Consider the following 19,450-nt stretch of genomic DNA (forward strand, 5'->3'; position numbering starts at 1 on the left):
AAACACCTTCATCCACAGGGCTCCAGGGCTGGTGCTATTCACAGGCGAGGTAAAGGCCCCATGAGTGCAGGACCGACCCTGCGTGTCGCTCCGATTAGCATAATTGCATTTCAAACTGGTCAAGATCGCCATGAGAGAGGAGCAATCAAACAGTCAAATGAGCCATGCAGCATTTATAGAAGGCTCCAAGATTTCATTAAGGATTCAGAGGAACCTGGTGCAGGGCAGTAATGGGGCAAACTGTTGTAATATGTATGACCACATGACATTGATATGGGGATAAATTTTCACCCCCAGACGATTGGTTTGATTCATTTTCCCAAGGACACCCCAGCACTGATCATCTCACGGTGCTTTCGAGGTATCTACGGACTAATGCGCAGTCGGGAAGCTGTCAGTTTAATGCCGATTTACGGAAGATGAAGCAACAGAAAAACGGAAACATCAGCAATAATAAAACTAGGATCAGCCTGACTGTCCTTGAGGACAAATGCATATTGATATATGGTTGTAAATAAGTCCGTTTATGTCCGACACATCTTAATTCATTGCATGTATAAGAAAATGTCTTCAGTGTGGATTTAATACAAAGCAGCATTACAAGAGGTTTTAGAGAGGCGACAAATTACATTTTCACAGAAATAACCAGAAAAAAATGTTGCCTTTGTACATTTCTGCAAACTGGGGATATGTATACGTAATCTGTCATGGATGGACTACCCAGGAGGTGGTCAGGTTGGATGCTTCAAAGTCCATAAATTCACCAACATCTAACTTATGTATAACTTATGTATAAGTACTTAAATTTGGGCAATAACAGAAGTTTGATTAATGGAAAGAAGAAACCAGAGTTATGGTTTTGAACTCTTAAAGACCTAAAGCTAGTATCTACCCATCTAAAATGTTTAATAATTTTTAAATCACTGTTCATATTAATATATTTAAATAATTCTGGTAAAATGCAGTTTCTCAACTTTTCACTGTCATCAGATATGGACTTTCAAATATTTTCAATATTTGAGATGGAGATTGACCCATAGATTTAGGACTCAAGAAGAGCAGTGTCAAGATAAATGGGGAAATGGACAATTTTCTTTTCAGCGTCACATTACTAAAACCAGTTGATACTCACAAAGGTTTTTTTATGGTCAATGTATCCCAAATGTCCATTATGTTTGTTTTGTACAAAATTCCAAACAACAATAAAAATAAAGCAACAAAAAAAGATATGGCCTTTCAGAATGTCTGTTTTCATTATCTTCTGTAACATTGATTCACCAGTAAACCCATGTGTTGACAAATGGCAGTGGCTGTGAATGTTTGTTTTATGTTTAATTAAACATATATTTTACCGAAAAAGTCACTTTTTCTTCAGTTTTCTCTATTTTGATATAATAACCTTTGAATTTACTTTGAGCTTTTATTGACATTTACATGGTGAGTGAATTAAATAGAGGAATATAACTGATTTTCATTAAAAAATGCAAAATGCTCGTGATATTAGAATAAATGTGGATACACGAAATAGGAAAGACTAAAGGTAGAGAAAAATTCATTTGGAAGTTGGCACAGAAGTCAGTCCAGGTCTTCAAGGGTTAAAAGTTGTTTAGTATTATTTTGCATTTCTATTCAATTTTTTTTTTTTTTTTTTTTTTTTTTAATCCAGTTTAATTTTAGAAGTGCATAAAAAGTTTTACTTTGCTGAACTGACTTTTAATTTATTTTGAGGCCTGTACATAAAGTCTTTATGGACATCAGTTTCAAATGGGAGACAAAAGAATGCATAAGTATTAGACAGGTTTATTAAAAGTTTAATACTGTGCAAAGCCATTTTTTTCTTACTGTCATGAACCATCCCTCACTGGAGGAAAATGAAAATATGTTATTCAAGTTCACTCGACATTGTTCATAATTGTTTTTACCACGACTTTATTTTTTTTAAATTCCAATTAGCAAAATTATTTTCTCACTGCTAGTTTCACTTTTCATCTTTCATTTATTATAATAACCCTGTTTTAATCTGAGCATAACAAAAAAAAAAAAAAAAAAAATTGTATGTCTTTTTTTATCATATGTTTTGTGATTTTTAGAGTATATAGCCAAGCCCTGGTCTCTCTCCCTTACTGGGAGATGTCAGATCCACAAAAAATGTTTAATATAAAAATTAACTTGTGATGAAACATGTTATTAAATATGTATCTCAAAGGGTTCACAGAAAATATATTTATTATATATTAACACTGAGATTTCCCTACCATTTACGGAACCAGTTAATTCATGTAAAATAACTATGTAGAGTAAAAGACCTTTCTTTCATTTAACTTTAAGCTGTTGGGGTGTTTTTCAGTATCCAACCTAGCTTTTCCTTTTTTTTTTCTGTAACCGCAGTCCCAAATGAAGTGACATTTATTGAAAAATTTTAAATTTCTTCTCATGGAGGACCCCAAAACCATGTGCCTACATTTTCCACAAACTTAGAAAACATGTTTTAGTGCTTTAGAATTGTAGAAAAATGAATGAAACTGTGAAATAACATTCAACTTTGCTGGAGGAGGACCACACCCCTGCAGCCTCAGTATGGAAAACCTGCAGAAACCCCTCATAGTATGTGTGGTTGACAGAAAAGTACAATAGTCATATTTTATTCTGGCAGTTGTGTTGGAAATTACATTTATGATGAGTTAAACCATCAGTCTCAATCCTCCAGTCGGTTGGACCGGTGTGCAGCTTCTTTTCTGTTGGCATGGTGACGCCAGCATCTAAACAAGGCCATATCTCACCACGGCAACACAGGTATCCTAGCAGCTGCAGCCGGCAGTGTGTGTTGGCAAGGAAACAGAACAGAAGCTTACAGACACACACAGACAGATGAGCTTTTTCAGCTTTCTGTAAATAAGGTAAACGCAGGATGTAATGTACCAAGAGATGTGCAAACACAAGCTTTATTACTCAGTGGATATTACTCAGCTGCCTATAGAACAGCTCAGTCTTTAATTCCAAATGCAAAGACATAATCATTTTGCTCTGCAGGCTGTAGTTTATCTGAAGTCTGCTTTCATAAACCTCAAACATAAAGCATAAACCTTACACGTCAGATTCAATTTGAGCTGAAATGCACATCACATTTGAGTGAATTAATCATGCAGATGTGAGCCCGCTGTTGCGCGTTGCCTCAGTGGGAGGGTTGAGTACACCTGCATTTAGCCCCACTTGTGCCTTCCAGGGTCCCATTACACCGTGACGCAGCTGTTGGCATTACAGAATCAACAGCTACATCTGAGAGCTCCATTTGGCTGAATTTACCACAAGTGCTCCCTCGATTTGATTTATGCAAATCAGCGATGAGCCTCTTTAAAGACGACGCTTTTCAGCTGTTTGAGAGCCGAGCCGAAGTCAGCTGGCTGTTGTGTCTTGTGTGGTTTCTCTCTAATTAAGACTTCAGATAACCTGGTTCATGTGGGAGACTAAATTCGCATTTCTCCTCAATAATAATATTAAAAGCACAAGAAGTATTCATGGGCTTTCTGTGAACCGCCAACTGCCCTCAGCACAGAGGTGACAACACCAGCGATACACACAAAAGCGCAGTGAAAAAAGACTTTTCGATACAAACACAGACACTGCTTTCTCTCATTCCAATGGAAAATAATTGAATTCACGCTATTATCTATGATGCATTTTAGGGGTCAAGAACATGGAACACACTGTAGAGAGAACAGAAATGATAGATTTGCTTTAACAGCGTCCTTAAAGAGAAACACTGCTCATTTAGATTAGAGATGGTTAAACAGAATCTGTTGACATGCATAATTCTGCCTCAGTGATCAACAACAAACTGATGAAGCCTTTTGCAGGTGAAGGTGAATGTACAGTGAAAACATTAGCAGACATGACAAACAGGTTTTCAACTCAGACCTGCTTTTGTAAGGGCTGCATTTAGGGATGCACCGATACCAATACCAGTATCGGGTCCTATATTCAGCGTGAGTACTCCGATATAACCGCACCAATACCACTTACAGCAGCGTGACATTCACAGTTAACCCTTTCATGCATAAATTATGAGAACCTAATCAAGACTTTTTTTTTTCCTAAGTGTTTTTATTCCTCTTTAGGCATGAAAATAACAATGCGATTGAACATTTTGTTATGAACCTATTTTTCATGGAGTTGCAAAAATGTTCAATCAGCGGGACACTATGCGTTTAATTTTTGAAACAAAGAAACATGCATTTACCAGCATACTGTGTGAAAACTATAAATCATTTTTTTAAAAAATATTGCTAATCTGATGTTTTGTCACATTTTAACATACTCTAATACTAGTTATTGCTCATTTTATGGAGATAACATGAAAAAAATCTTTTTGTTTAAAAAAAATAACAGTTAATTACAGTCTAATAATAATAACAAGCAATTGATTTACACTGAAACATGTTACTGCAGATCAGATTTATCAAGAACAGTAAAGTTACAGTAATGGTATGAATGTCAGTGTATGAGATGATCCACTGTGTTGGCTGATATGGAACTAAAACAATAAAATCCATGAATATACAAAAGAACAGCTTTGAATAACTGTCCACTGTAGTGACCACTATGCATGAAAGGGTTAAGTGCAGCAGGTACGTGGTGGAGGAGTAATGTCAGCAGTGTGGAGATTTTTCAAAATAAATGACAGTGACAAATGTAACGCTGACCGCCAGTAACATTAAAGACACAGACGGATACAGACGGAGTGTTCTGTCCATCCTCTGCGTACATTCCATTCGTTTTCCAGGTACTTGCAGGTGCGTACCCAGACAGAGAATACCACTGGGAACCATGGAGGTAGAGGATCTGCTCAAAGAGTGACTGTGAGTTAGAGAAAAACTACTGACATATTTATGACAACTACCCACATCAATATCAACATTAGTATCCACATTAGTGTTAGCTCTGTCATCTCCATGTTTGTTATTACTGACTTTCCTCTTCTTCTCCAAAAACTTTACTTTTCTTTGTGGCATTCGACCAGTATGGTTAATTAAGAGCTGCACCCTCTGGTGGATTAATTGAGAAACGCTCATTCCAACGCATTAAATGTCAGTAGCAGCACCTTGTTACAGTCAGACTAACGACAATAAAGCACATTTTCAAAAGTAACTAAGAACTGTAATGGTATTATTAAGTACTCATATCAGTACTTGGTATCAGCAAGTACTCAAATGTAAGTACTTGTACTTGTACTCGGTCTGGAAAAACGTGGTATCAGTGCATCCCTAGTTGCATTGGTTGAAAACAGACTTTTCCAAAATTCCTCTGATGGTAAAAGCCTTAATCACCAGAATGTTATTTCACTCTCTTCAAACACCTGAAACCAATCTTGTCTTCCAAAAAAGTATATTGGAAACTGGTACAACAATGTTTTCTTTCAGAATATGCTTGTAGCAAAAAAAAAAAACCTTGGCTGTATAACCACTTATGTAAATCAGAGCACTTGATTGAGATGAAGAAAGTTTAAAAAGACTTGTGTTTCAATATACAAACTAGGGGTGTTAGAAAATATCAGTTCTGCAATATATCACGATATTTCATTTCACATTACTGTATCGATATTAAAAAGAACTGTATCAATATTTTCAGGTATTTATTCAAATGCAGATATGACGGAGGTTCATTTTTGTTTTTTGGTTTTCTTTATTGTTTATATCTTATTTATTATTATTTAACACTGTTTGATTAAATAATGGTTATTTGAAGCATCCTAAAAGCACTTTTAACTGTCTGAGAGGCAGATGTTAGTTCCTTTGTTGGGACAAAAATAATGTTCTGATGTTAGTTCTGAACTAATAGAATATGAACATTTGAACAGGATCCTAAACTGTAATGTCTGTAAAACATAATTTAAGTTTAAACACAGGAACATTTTGGGATATAGCAGTAGATCCTGTTGCAATAAAAAAAAGTGTTTAGTATTTGTGCATATTGCTGGTGTAATTCAATTCTTCCAGGAAATAATCATTTTTAAAAAAGAAACAAACAAAAAAATTGCCTTTTTAACAGTATCATGATATATCGTGATATATCATATCGTGATCCTAGTATTGTGATTTGTATCGTATCGCCAGATTCTTGCCAATACACAGCCCTAATACAAACCAAAATGACATTTTACTAAAGACGCCAGGCTATGTAAAAACACACAGGAGAAATGACAGAAAATGCTACAGTCAGTGTGTTTGTAATTGACCAGCTTACAAACAGTTTTATCTTACTTATGTCACAGTTGGACTGTATCATTACATTACAGTTCAAAGTAAATGACACATTCCAGACAAAAAAAAAAAAAGAGTATGTATTTCTGCGCACAAGTCTCTCTGCACAGACAGAGGTGCATCTGCACATTATAACAGATAGAAAAATAGTGTGGTTTTTTTATTCCTCGTCTTCCTCGGTGTCCAGTGGTCCTCGGTTTGGAGGGAGGGATGGTTTGATCCGCTGCCAGCGACCTGGTGGCCAGATAATGTGAGAGGCTCGACCATGCAGAAGACCTATAGACACCTGAGAGAAAAAAAACACAACTCAGGATTAAAGGTGAAATATACTCTAAGGGCTGGATCCACAAAAGGAGCATTGTCACAAAACAGGTGCAAATTAATCAAAAAAATATAATGAGTAATTCACAAAGGGTGAGTGATTCACCACAATGGATGGCATTCACCACAAACTGCACCGACAAGCAGATAGTGCCAAGGCTGCATCTGTGCCATTTATATGGATGGAAATGAGGGAGTATTAATACATTCAATGCAAAATCGGCTCCTTTCTATGCAAATAATGCTGCAAATACCACCAAGTTTAAAAAAGACCAGTGCAAACGGCCACAGGCGGTTTGATTTTTACAATTAACAAAAAGTGTTTATGAATTGTGGACATGCTCATCTCTGACTCAGTTCATCTGTCTTTATTGCTCTCTTTCTTCAAATCTTTGATTGTGAGGTTTGAATGACACCGAATTCACTGCAAAAATCAAAATCTTACCAAGTGTATTTTTGTCTCATTTCTAGAGAAAATATCTCATCACACTTAAAATAAGACATAATCACCTAAAGAGTAACTTTTCAGTGAGATATGAAACTTATTTTTAGACAATAGATCTTGAAAATCTTATTTCAAGAAATCTTACCAAGATAATTTTCACTTGTTCCATTGGCAGATTTTTTGCTTGAATTAAGCATAAATAAATAAATAAATAAATAAATAAATAAATAAATAAAAAATCTTGAATTAAGCAAAAAAAAAATCTGCCACTGGAAATCTTGAAATAAGATTTTCAAGATCCATAGTCTAAAAATAAGTTCTTATATCTCACTGAAAAGTTACACTTCAGATGATTATGTCTTATTTTAAGTGTGATGAGATATTTTGACTAGAAATGAGAAAAATACACTAGGTAAGATTTTGATAGTTGCAGTGTTGATATTAAAGGAGTGATGTTTTGCTTTAAAAAAAAAAAAATGGAATTATACATTTTAAAACATTTCCCTGTGGTCTACATAAACTGTAAATGCTATGCTTGGGTCTGAATTCTCCATTAATTCAACTCCACAGGTCCATCTTCAAAACTATTTCTGAGTAATGATATCAGAAAGGTGGTTTTGAGCACTGGCCCTTTAAATGCAAATGACCCCACCTCCTCCAGGTTGTTGGCTGTGCTGCTCTGTCCTGTTCAACCAACAACTGAACATTTTAGGTAATCGGCTCGAAGTTTGGACATATTTTCAGTATGGACACACAATGCTGCTGCTGACAAACAATTATGTCGTACTCGGAGAAATGTTCGTCAGAAGTCTTGACCTTATATGTGCAAATGTCCTGATGTAACTAGTTATAGACATAACAAATTAAGAAGGAATTAAAAGAGGTTGTAGAAATCCACTCGATTTCTGGCGGAATGCATATACAGTGGTCCCTCGTTTATCGCGGGGGTTACGTTCTAAAAATAACCCGCAATAGGCGAAATCCGTGAAGTAGTCAGCTTTATTTTTTTTACAATTATTATATATGTTTTAAGGCTGTAAAACCCCTCACCACACACTTTATACACTTTTCTCAGACAGGCATTAACATTTTCTCACATTTCTTTCTTGTTTAAACACTCTCAAAGTTCAAACCTTCGTAGATTTTAAAAAATAAGTACAGTATTATAGAATGAAACCAAAGATCAAAACCTGTTTTCAGGCAAAACATTTGTTTGAGAAATAAAAATATAATGTTTTCCTATGAATAAATATGATAGCTTTTAGAAATAACAAATTTAATTTTAATGATCAACCTACGAGGTTGGACACATAGAAAATTATTAATAGTGATTCACGCATCTTCTTCTGCCTTTTGGGTGCGACCGCAGGTGCCTTTGTCGGTGCACAACGTTTCGTCGATTTCGTCGGGGAGAAAACTTGCAAACATACAGCACTTCAGAGTCACACTGCTAACGATCGAACATTTATGTAAATTTGGTAAGCCGAATGCATTCTGTACTGTACAGGAGACACGGCATGGAGGAGAATGATTGACAATGGTCTACAGTCCCTTAGCCAATCAGGACGCAGAACACAATGCGCGTTCATACGCTGAAGAAAAAAAAAAACATGCAAAATTGCACAAAAAAAAAAAAAATTCTGCAAAACAGCAAGGAAAGGTGAACCGCGTTATAGTGAGGGACAACTGTAAAGATAGTTTTGCAGCACCTGGGTTCAAATTCAAACTTTTGAACTATTAGGGTCCAAACCTGGGAACGCCTCGGGATCCCCCCGGAAGAGCTGGAGGAGGTGTCTGGGGAGAGAGAAGTCTGGGCATCCCTGCTTAGATTGTTACCCCCGCGACCCGGCCCCGGATAAGCGGAAGAGAATGGATGGATGGATGGGTCCAAACACACAAATAAATGAACCAAAGACTAATAAAAGTGGGTTTAGCAAAATATGACCCCTTTAAATGACATCAAGGACAGAATATTCATCCAGATTTGCGAGGGATCAGATGGGTCTGTGGTTCATCTCAGAGTTTTAACTACTTAAAATTACTGATGGAGAACAGACGACATTATTACACTTAACCTTATTAACCCAGAATCCTGGAGTGAAACAGCTGCAGAAACCACATTAATGACAGATCAGACCTGACCTGATGTTAATGAAATAAGTGTGTAAATATGCACAATCTGTTAAAGAGTTCAGAGACGCCGCGGCACATATCCATCTGTGACACCAAACAGAACATCGGTGTTAATATTTATGTGAAATCCCAGATACAATAAGTGACACATAACACTATTTTAAGACTCAATATTAAATTGGGTTAAATTCCCAACTCAAACCTATTCTATCAACATTTCAGCTGATTGTCTTTTAAAAGGACGTATGAAGGTTGGTTTGTGATTGCGCATTGATTTGTGTATGTACATGTCTGCTCATTAAAGACAACAATTTGGAGGCTTTTCATATCTGCAGTTTTCATCATAGACAAATCTGTGTGCCGAAATGTAGAAAAACACCTGAAACACTTGAAACCGATGCAAAACAAAGGCGAATTACACTCAAGTGGGTTCACATTAGCATATCATTAGCACGAAATCTTTTGTGGATTCGTCCTTAAAATGAAGCAGGAAAATGCAGCACAATACCTGGTACAATTAGAAGGTACCATCCACTGCTTAGGAATTTGGCCTTTGGTAAGAAAAGGGACTCAATCCATGCATCACATCCTAAAACAAACCGAATGCATTCCCTCTCCCACGTGAAAAGATCTTTATCGTGTAGTGCGGACCAATTAAAATCCACAAGAGCCCACATTACTCCAGTTTAACCACTACGGCGAAACACTTCAGAGCTTTTTAGGTTGCTTTGTCATGTAGAGAACAACATAAAATGACCCGAGGAGATATTTTTGCGATAATATTTGGCACAATAACACTACATGGGACTATAACATCAAATATTCACTTCTCAAAGGCTAAATTCTAGTGTAACAGAACGCCTAGAAGAAAAAAAACCCTTAAAAATACAGTGGAGCAAAGCAATAACATAGTATCTCTGTGAATGTACACAGAACAATGTAAACACTGGTTCTGCTGACATAATTATGGTGGCCCAGAGGTGCAACAGACCAAAAAGTTATCCACTATAAGAAAAAAAAGAGAACAGCCCAAAAAATTATCCACTAGCCCAAATAATTATCCACTATAAGAAAAAAAAAGAGAACAGTCCCCCAAAAATTATCCACTTGCCCAAATAATTATCCACTATAAGAAAAAAAAAAAGAGAACAGCCCAAAAAGTTATCCACTAGCCCAAATAATTATCCACTATAAAAATAAATAAATAAAAAATCATCCACCTTTTCAATTAGGGGGGGCACTGTTTACCCAAAAGGTCTCTTGCTTTAAAATTAAGGCCTCAACAAAAAATAAAAGCACAGGCTGAAAATTTTAAGGTCTTCAGCTAATGTGGCTAATGCTAAGGGCAAACAGCACCCCCTTAATTAAAAAGGTGGATGATGTTTTTTGTTTTTTTTTCTTATAGTGGATAATTTTTTGGGCTGTTCTTTTTTTTCTTATAGTGGATAATTTTTTGGGCTGTTCTCTTTTTTTTCTTATGGTGGATGATTTTTTGAGCTGTTCTTTTTTTTCTTATAGTGGATAATTTTTTGGGCTGTTCTTTTTTTCCCTATAGTGGATGATTTTTTGAGCTGTTCTTTTTTTTTCTTATAGTGGATAATTTTTTGGGCTGTTCTTTTTTTCTTATAGTGGATAATTTTTTGGGCTGTTCTTTTTTTCCCTATAGTGGATGATTTTTTGAGCTGTTCTTTTTTTTTTTCTTACAGTGGATATTTTTTTGGGCTGTACTTTTTTTTCTTATAGTGGATAATTTTTTGGGCTGTTCTTTTTTTTCTTATAGTGGATATTTTTTTAGGCTGTTCTTTTTTTTTTCTTATAGTGGATAATTTTTTGGGCTGTTCTTTTTTTCCTATAGTGGATAATTTTTTGGGCTGTTCTTTTTTTTTCTTAAAGTGGATAATCTTTTGGGCTGTTGTCTTTTTTTTTTTCTTATAGTGGATAATTTTTTTGGGCTGTTGTCTTTTTTTTTATAGTGGATAATTTTTTGGGCTGTTCTTTTTTTTTCTTATAGTGGATACATTTTTGGGCTGTTGTCTTTTTTTTTTCATAGTGGATAATTTTTTTGGGCTGTTGTCTTTTTTTTTATAGTGGATAATTTTTTGGGCTGTTCTTTTTTTTTCTTATAGTGGATACATTTTTGGGCTGTTGTCTTTTTTTTTTCATAGTGGATAATTTTTTGGGCTGTTGCACCTCTGGGCCCCCGCACTTTTATTTTGTCTTAGATACTTTAACTGTCTTAGCTAATTTTAATCGTTTTTAGCTACCTTTACTTTAGGTATACTATATTTTTTCTTTTATGTTAACCTTGATTTACACTGACCTGATGATGAATATGATGACAACAAAGCTTCTATTCTATTCTATTCTAATTTGAACTTGAAAAATTATTTAAAAAATCCCAAAATTGAAATTCATCCATCAAACAGTGCACTGCACCTCTCCTTGTGGCAAAGAACATGCGCGTCAAATTTGAAAAAAGTTGTGTGAATAGTGTCAGAGGAATTTGTTGGACAAAAATTGTAAATTGAAATATTGAAAAATTAGTAAAAAAAAAAAAAAAAAAAAAAAAAAAAAAAAAAATCCAACAAGTGGTGCCAGGCACAACAAACCCTGCCACTCACACGTATTTCACCCATTTTAAATAAACGGGAAGATTAAAAAAAAAATCATAAAAAATGTGAACTTTGACCTACCTTTCCCAAAATGCAATGACATCTATTCTACGTCACTGGTAGTCTATAAACCCAATTTGATATGAATTCAACCAATAGTTTTGCTGCTACAGTGTTAAAAAACAAACAAACAAACAAACAAACAAACAAACAAACAAACAAACAAACGGAACCAAAAACAGTGCCCCTTGCCTCCAATTCTTCGGGTGGGGTAAAAATTGAAATTCAGCCATCAAACTGGTCACCGCTCCTGGTGACAAAGAATTTTTTGAAAAGAAGTGGGTGAACAATGTCTGAGAAATGGGATGGAAACATTTTTCTGAGTTGAAATATTAAAAAAAAATTTTAATAAAAAAGCCAAAAATTTAAATTCTGCCACCAAAATACGCACTGCATGTCTGTTAGTGGTAAAGAACATGTGTGTTAAATTTCAGGTGAATGGTGTCCGAGAAATGGGATGGACAAAAAGGATGGAATTCCTGGTATATCTATAAATCTGTATAATGAACCTAAGAATTAATTATGAACCTGTAAAACATGTGGAGGAATATGCAACATTGCAAAAGTTTACTTCAGAATTCTAATGTCAAAGAGCGTCTCTGATGCAGATAAATTCTTAGAGGGGCAGATTAAAAACAGTGCTGTTTCCATTCACACGCTGGTCCAGATACTTGCATACTTTAACAGCAGAGATAATTACAACTGGCAGGCTGACAGCTGAGGATCTCGTCTCACAGTGTTGTCTGACATTGTCCTGGCCGCATCAATTAGAGCTGGTTTGCATTAGGTGTAACACACACAGACACCGGCAAATGTCAAATGCATTAATGACGCCTGTTATTTCTGAAGAGCTGGCATCTATGTTTGGAAAAACACACCATGTTGCATTCATCTCCAGAGTAACCTTTAGACAGCTGGTGTTTTCAGCTTATGGTATTGAAAAAGGCCGGATGCAGACAGAGGAGACAGTGTTTGACTCTGAACATGACCTGGTGTAGTTGGCAGAACGAAAGACCATGATATTTTTATAATTTTAACATTGACAAATTATTTCCTTCATATTCATAATTGTACAAGGAGCGAGTCTCAAAATGTTTACATCTACAAACTGTCCTTTAAAAAAATGTGAATAACATGAACAACATGACATTTCTTGAGAAAAATAAGTGCAATTTGAACAATATTCTGCCTCAGTTTATCATGCACACATATGCATTAAAACTTACAGATCACAGTGCATTTACAAATACACAAAACATTTAGTAACAGGTAGAATATTGGTAAAAATCCACTTATTTTTCTTAAGACATTTCATGTTATTCATATTTGTTCAGGTTATTCCCATTTTTTTTTTGAAAGGATAATTTGCAGATGTAAAAATCTTCATATAATTTTACTTTTCTTAATAATAATAATAATAATAATCATAATCATAATCATAATCATAATAATAATAATAATAATAATAATAATAATAATAATAATAATGGATTAGATGTATATAGCGCTTTTCTATGAATACATACAGAGGATTCATTATTCATTCTGGTGGTGGTAAACTACATCTATAGCCACAGCTGCCCTGAGGCAGACTGACAGAAGCATGGCTTCCAACCTGCACCTACGGCCCGTCCGACCACCACTGAACATTCATACACCAGTGTGAGTAGCAGCACTGGAGGCAAGAGGGGTGAAGTGTCTTGCCCAAGGACACAACAACACATGGACAGAGTGGGACTTGAACCCCCAACCCTTCGGTTATTGGACAACCCACTCTACCATCTGAGCCATGGCTGCACTGAAACAAAGACAAAAATTTGGAGTTGTCATTATTTATGTATTATTATGATGGTATTTTATTGGTCTGATCCACTTGAGATCTGAACTAAAATGATTTTAACATCCTTAATTGCAGAGGTGGAAAGTAACTAATTACATTTACTCACGTCACTGTAATTGAGTTTGGTTGGTTTACATTTCATATGTGTCATTTAGTAAGTCTGCAGTTAGTATAGCTAGCTTTTGTCAGCAAGGAAAAAAATGGATCAGAGAATTCACAATTTATGCCACTTGTACTTGACAATGTTTTATGGGGTGGTCTGAACAAAGTTTGCACATTATACAATTTTGCATATTATACCGCCTGAAAGGTCCTAATGATTATGTGAACTAAAAGTTGATTAAAAACAACTAGTGCTGGATTGAATTTATGACTTGTCTTTTTTTTTTTTACATCAAGTAATTGAAAGTAACTCTAACTTTTACTCAAAGTAAATTTTAAATTAAGAACTTTTTTTAATTTTACTTGAGTAGATTTTTAGATGGGTACTTTTACTTGACTAGAATTTAAACAAAATAAACATACTTTTACTTAATTACACTTTTTCAGTACTTTTCCACCTCTGGTTAATTGTTAATATCTTCAGTGTAATTTTTGCATTTCACAAATGCATCCCTTGGGCCAGATCGGACCCTTTAGTGGGCTGGACCTGAACCACAGGCCTTATGTTTGACACCTCTGGTCTAGTTATTTAAGCAAATTACACTTGTTTTAGGCAGCGCTGAGATCGAGACACAAAGCTTTGGCAAAATAAAGTCAGGAGAGAAATTGTAAAGGTGGAACATGAGGAACCTGTAGTATGAAAATGACTAAATATACACAAATGACATGTCTTTGTCATGATTTTTTCTCTTCAGGTTGTAGTTGCAGCTCAGAGGTTGCTCTTACATGGAGTGATAACTTTCAAAACAGTAGTACTCATTTAGCCAAAGGAATTCCAATTCCCTTCCTACTATTGCACGATGGAAATATTCCCCCTTATTCTGTACTTACTGCACCAAAGGAAACACAATACCTTAAAAAAATTTTAATCTATTTTGCACCAGTGCTTTATATAGAACTCTGTATAAATGTCTTCAAATGAGCTAAAAAACAAAGAGAAAAACATAAATCCAACATTAAAAAAAACACTGTAAATGGACATACAGACCTAATCAAAATCTTAAGACCAGTTGAAAAATAGCTAGAATTTACCTTTTGCACATTTGGATCTTAATGAGGTTTTAAGTAGAGCTACAATATACAAAAGCAAGAAGGGGGAGTGAGACAAAAAGCACTTTAAAAATCTAATTTTTTGAAAACAACAAGTAAACTGAAATAGGCTGTTTATCAGCTGATCAAAAGTTTAAGACCGCAGGCTATAAAAGCCAAAATCTGCTCAAAATTCTCATTTTCTGTCGGGCATTCACACGGTCATGCCCTCCTGATGGCTAAAGCTAAGAAGCTTTCTCTTCTTGAATGTGGTCGGATCGTCAAGCTGCATAAGCAAGGTCTCTCGCAGCGTGCCATTGCTGCTGAGGTTGGACGCAGTAAGACAGTCATTCTAAATTTTTTGACAGATCCTGAGCATTATGGAACAAAAAAGTCAAGTGGTAGACCCAAAAAAATTACACCTGCGCTGAGCCGGAGGATCTGATTGACTGTCCGTCAAGACACAGGGCGGTCCTCCACCCAAATTAAGGCCCTTACTGGTGCCGACTGCAGCGCAATAACCATCAGACGGCATCTGCGGGAAAAGGGTTTCAAAAACAAAAAACGAATTCAAAGACCTCGTCTCCTACAACGCCACAAAACTGCCCGTTTAGACTTTGCCAGGGAGCATCAAACATGGGACAGTGAAAGGTGGAAAAAAGTTTTATTCTCTGATGAGAAAAAAATTTAACCTTGACAGTCCAGATGGCTTCCAACGTTACTGGCATGACAAGGAGATCCCACCTGAGATGTTTTCTACCCAGCACAGCGGAGGGGGGTCCATCATGATCTGGGGTGCTTTTTCATTCAGTGGAACACTGGAGCTTCAGGTGGTGCAGGGTCGTCAAACGGCGGCTGGTTACGTGCAGATGTTGCAGCGGGCATCCCTCATGACTGAGGGCCCTCGTCTGTGTGGTAACAGCTGGGTTTAAAAACAGGACAACGCTGCAGTTCACAATGCTCGCTTGACGAAGAACTTCTTCAGGGAGAATAACATCACTCTTTTGGACCATCCCGTATGTTCCCCTGATTTAAATCCCATAGAGAACATTTGGGGATGGATGGCAAGGGAAGTTTATAAAAATGGTCATCAGTTCCAGACAGTTGATGCCCTTCGTGAAGCCATCTTCACCACTTGGAGCAATGTTCCCACCAGCCTCCTGGAAACACTTGCATCAAGCATGCCCAAACGAATTTTTGAAGTGATTAACAAGAACGATGGAGCTACTCATTACTGAGTCCTACTGAGAAAATTTTTTGTTCTGGTTTGGAGAGTTTTTTGTAATTTTTTGAACGATGGTCTTAAACGTTTGATCAGCTGATAAACAGCCTATTTCAGTTTACTTGTTTTCAATAAATTAGTTTTTCAAAGTGCTTTTTGTCTCACTCCCCCTTCTTGCTTTTGTATATTGTACCTCTACTGAAAACCTCATTAAGATCCAAATGTGCAAAAGGTAAATTCTAGCTATTTTTCAACTGGTCTTAAGATTTTGATCAGGTCTGTATATGAGGAACATTTGGAGGTATGTTTCTATTCTGGGGTTCTATAAAGACAGATTTACTTTGAGAGTCAAAATAAATTTCAAGTATTTCAAATAACTTTCATTTATTCATTTACTGAAGTGCATTTATTTCATGTAATTTATTAAGTAGCATGTTAACTACATCCCTTATTCTCACAGTCAAACAAATGTTTCTCATTTGTGTATGTTTTAACACATTAAGCAGCTGTTTTGTCTTTTCAGCAAAATATTACAAAGCGATACAAAAATACCGGTAAAACTGTCAGGACCATTTATTGATGCAAAAATGTACTATTCTCATGATGTATACGTGAGGCCTAATATGGCATGGGTTCCAAAGGTTTGTCATTTCCAACAATAAATCTTTGTGAGACACTGCTTCACAGAATCTCAAGGCAAACGTTGCAAAATTTACAGTTCACATGTCCTTATTCTCCTCTTGACTCCACACTGTTCTTGGACTGGCTCAGCAAACAAAAGAAGAATTTAATTTCTTTCTCTCAATCTTTGCTCAGAATGGAACCTTTTCAATTCCATCCTCCCATATTATATGAGAGTAACCGATAGGAACAATCACAGCAACAAAGATTAGAGTAGTTCTTCTGACATAACAATGGATGTAGCTCTTTAACCCATACAGACCCAATGCTACTTTTGTGGCTGTTCCCAGATGACTTTTTCTTTCTATTTAACTTTTTTTAAGTATTTTATCACCATTTATTGTAATATTATCTTCTTCAATTTGCGTTTTCAGTGGAAATCATGTATTTTCCTGAATATACGTAATTTACTGATCATGTAAATGTTCATAAAAGCTCAGATTAAAGTTGTGGGTTATTATATCAGAAACAGAGAGAACTGAAGAAAAAGTGACTTTTTCAGCAAAGATCAGAAACAGAAACAGAAACAGAAACAGAAACAGAGAGAACTGAAGAAAAAGTGACTTTTTCAGCAAAGATTTCAACTGAATGTGAAAACAAGTGTCTCCATCCACTGTCATATGGGTACTTCTCTGAAACTGGTCCCTAAAACAGGACATGGGGGCTAAAAATTCAAACCAGATGTAAACTAATGTTATGAAGCAAGTTTGGAAGCACTTTGGGTCTATTTTAAAAATAAATATTCACTGAGATAAAAGAGAAACTATTTTTCAGATAAAACACATTTTTATATTATTTTTATACAAAAATCCACGTGTACCACAGTAAAAAGGACACGAAAATTATGTGCTATTTTTTCAAATATCTTTTTATTCTTTCACAGGTACATTTTTGGAATTGAACTAATTATGCAAAATAGTGTTCCACAAAAATGACAATTGTTGCAAAATCACTTGTGATTTATTTGTGTTTAAATGGGTGGGTTCCGCATGTAACACGAGTGGACACGATGGGTCACACACTAAACCTGGAATGAGACCGAGATTCATGAAAAACCTGCATGTCTGGATAAAAAAACCCAAAACACTAGGATCATCAAATTTAACACTGTCTTTATTTATAGTCTATATAAGACCATTTCAAGTGGTGTTTTCAAGATAAAATGCACTGACACGTAGGTAGTTTTTAATGTCCCAATTTTGGTCATATTTTTGGTCCCAATATTTTATTTAAAATTCATTCATTTTTGGATGGCTCAGAGCAAGAGTATAATTTTTTTGCATTTACCTGAGGTCATCGATAAGTACATCCTGGGGGGCAATATGTCTATGTTCTCTTTTATTATTGGGTCTAAAAAGCTGGCAAAGGGCGCCGATAAGGGGGGGGTAAACATGACAAATTCATGGGGCCCAGCATTTGTGGGGGGCCCACAGAGCACTGGAGGGGGTCCAGTGGATACAGGCTAGAACTTGTGAAAATTTTGTGTAAGATCCGTTGAATAAGAGAGGCATAGAAGTCGGGAGTTGCATGTTAACAGCATGTTAAGGTTTAGTTTCATTTTCATGCTAGCGTAAGTGACGTTATGTATAGACTGCACCCCCCCCCACTCCGACAGATGAATTTTATTAAAGGGTCCACAATGTTTACCTTTCATGGGGCCCACAACTGTTAATGGTGCCCTTGGTGCCAGATACCAAAATGAGCCCAGTTTCATAGAAGCACCCATTTTTTTTTTTTTACTGGTGAATCAATGTTGTAGAAGATGACAGTGTTTTCACATTCACTACAGAGCCTCTGAATGTCCAAATGGGTCATATCTGATGACCATGAAAAGATGACAAACTGTATTTTACACCAATTTTTCATATTGACATGATAGGGTTAACGGTTCAGAAGTTATTACATATTTTAGATTAGTTGATGGTTTTCGTCGCCACTTGGTGTTTGGGTCTTTATGGGTTAATCACATGCTATAAATATATTGACCATGTTGGGGAACACTGCAAATGAAGCACCCAGAGCTTGAAATTTTGTCCCACAGGGTTTACTTTTACCTACTTTCATGTTGTGGAAGTTATAGATTTCTCTACCTGTTTTCAATCCAGGTTTATCCAGACGCACATGGCATGAAGATTTTGAGGGAACATGCTTCCTTCAATCTGACAGCATATATTGGAGTTAGGTATACATCTTTTTACCAGATGTTCTGGATATTAGAGTTCTCTATATTCTTCTTCTTGGTTAGCTTCCTGGTTCTTCCTTCAGTTTTCTGTCTTCTACAGTAGTTTTTTTGGTTCACTGATTCCTTCTTTTCAGTTTTCTCTTTTAAAGGATCAGGACGGAGCTTTAAAAATCAGAAATATCAGCAGCTAGCTAATCCGCTGTATTCATAAACACTGTTATCAAGCCTCTGCAGATGTATTGTGGTCATTTTGAGCCGTGAGTTCAGGAAAAACATCATATTTTTTTTCATATTTAAATACTTTAAGATTGACTTGAACTCCAGTCGTGGGCAGCACAGTCACAATATACCGTCTCAGTACTCGCGTCACAGTATGGGCATGTGTAAGACAAATGAAGCCAAACATGCCATGCTACAACTTTTTTCCTTTGTACTTAATTTAGTCATACTTTACTTTCAAAATTTTTCACGATCAGTTTAGAATCTGTTTTTGCTAGTCAGTGACC

General features: G+C 35.9%; 1 protein-coding gene across 1 annotated transcript in view; it reads right to left on the minus strand.

Moving 5' to 3' along the window:
- Nucleotides 1-6,412: 6,412 nt before the first annotated feature.
- Nucleotides 6,413-19,450, minus strand: part of immp2l (inner mitochondrial membrane peptidase subunit 2) — a 312,405-nt gene continuing 299,367 nt past the window's right edge. Inside the window, exon 6 of the mRNA XM_030136553.1 lies at nucleotides 6,413-6,543. Within this exon, the coding sequence (XP_029992413.1) occupies nucleotides 6,418-6,543 (126 nt within the window). The 3' untranslated portion in view covers nucleotides 6,413-6,417. The remainder of the gene's footprint in view (nucleotides 6,544-19,450) is intronic.

Source organism: Sphaeramia orbicularis, chromosome 6 (genome assembly GCF_902148855.1).
Source record: "Sphaeramia orbicularis chromosome 6, fSphaOr1.1, whole genome shotgun sequence".
Lineage (NCBI taxonomy): Eukaryota > Metazoa > Chordata > Actinopteri > Kurtiformes > Apogonidae > Sphaeramia > Sphaeramia orbicularis.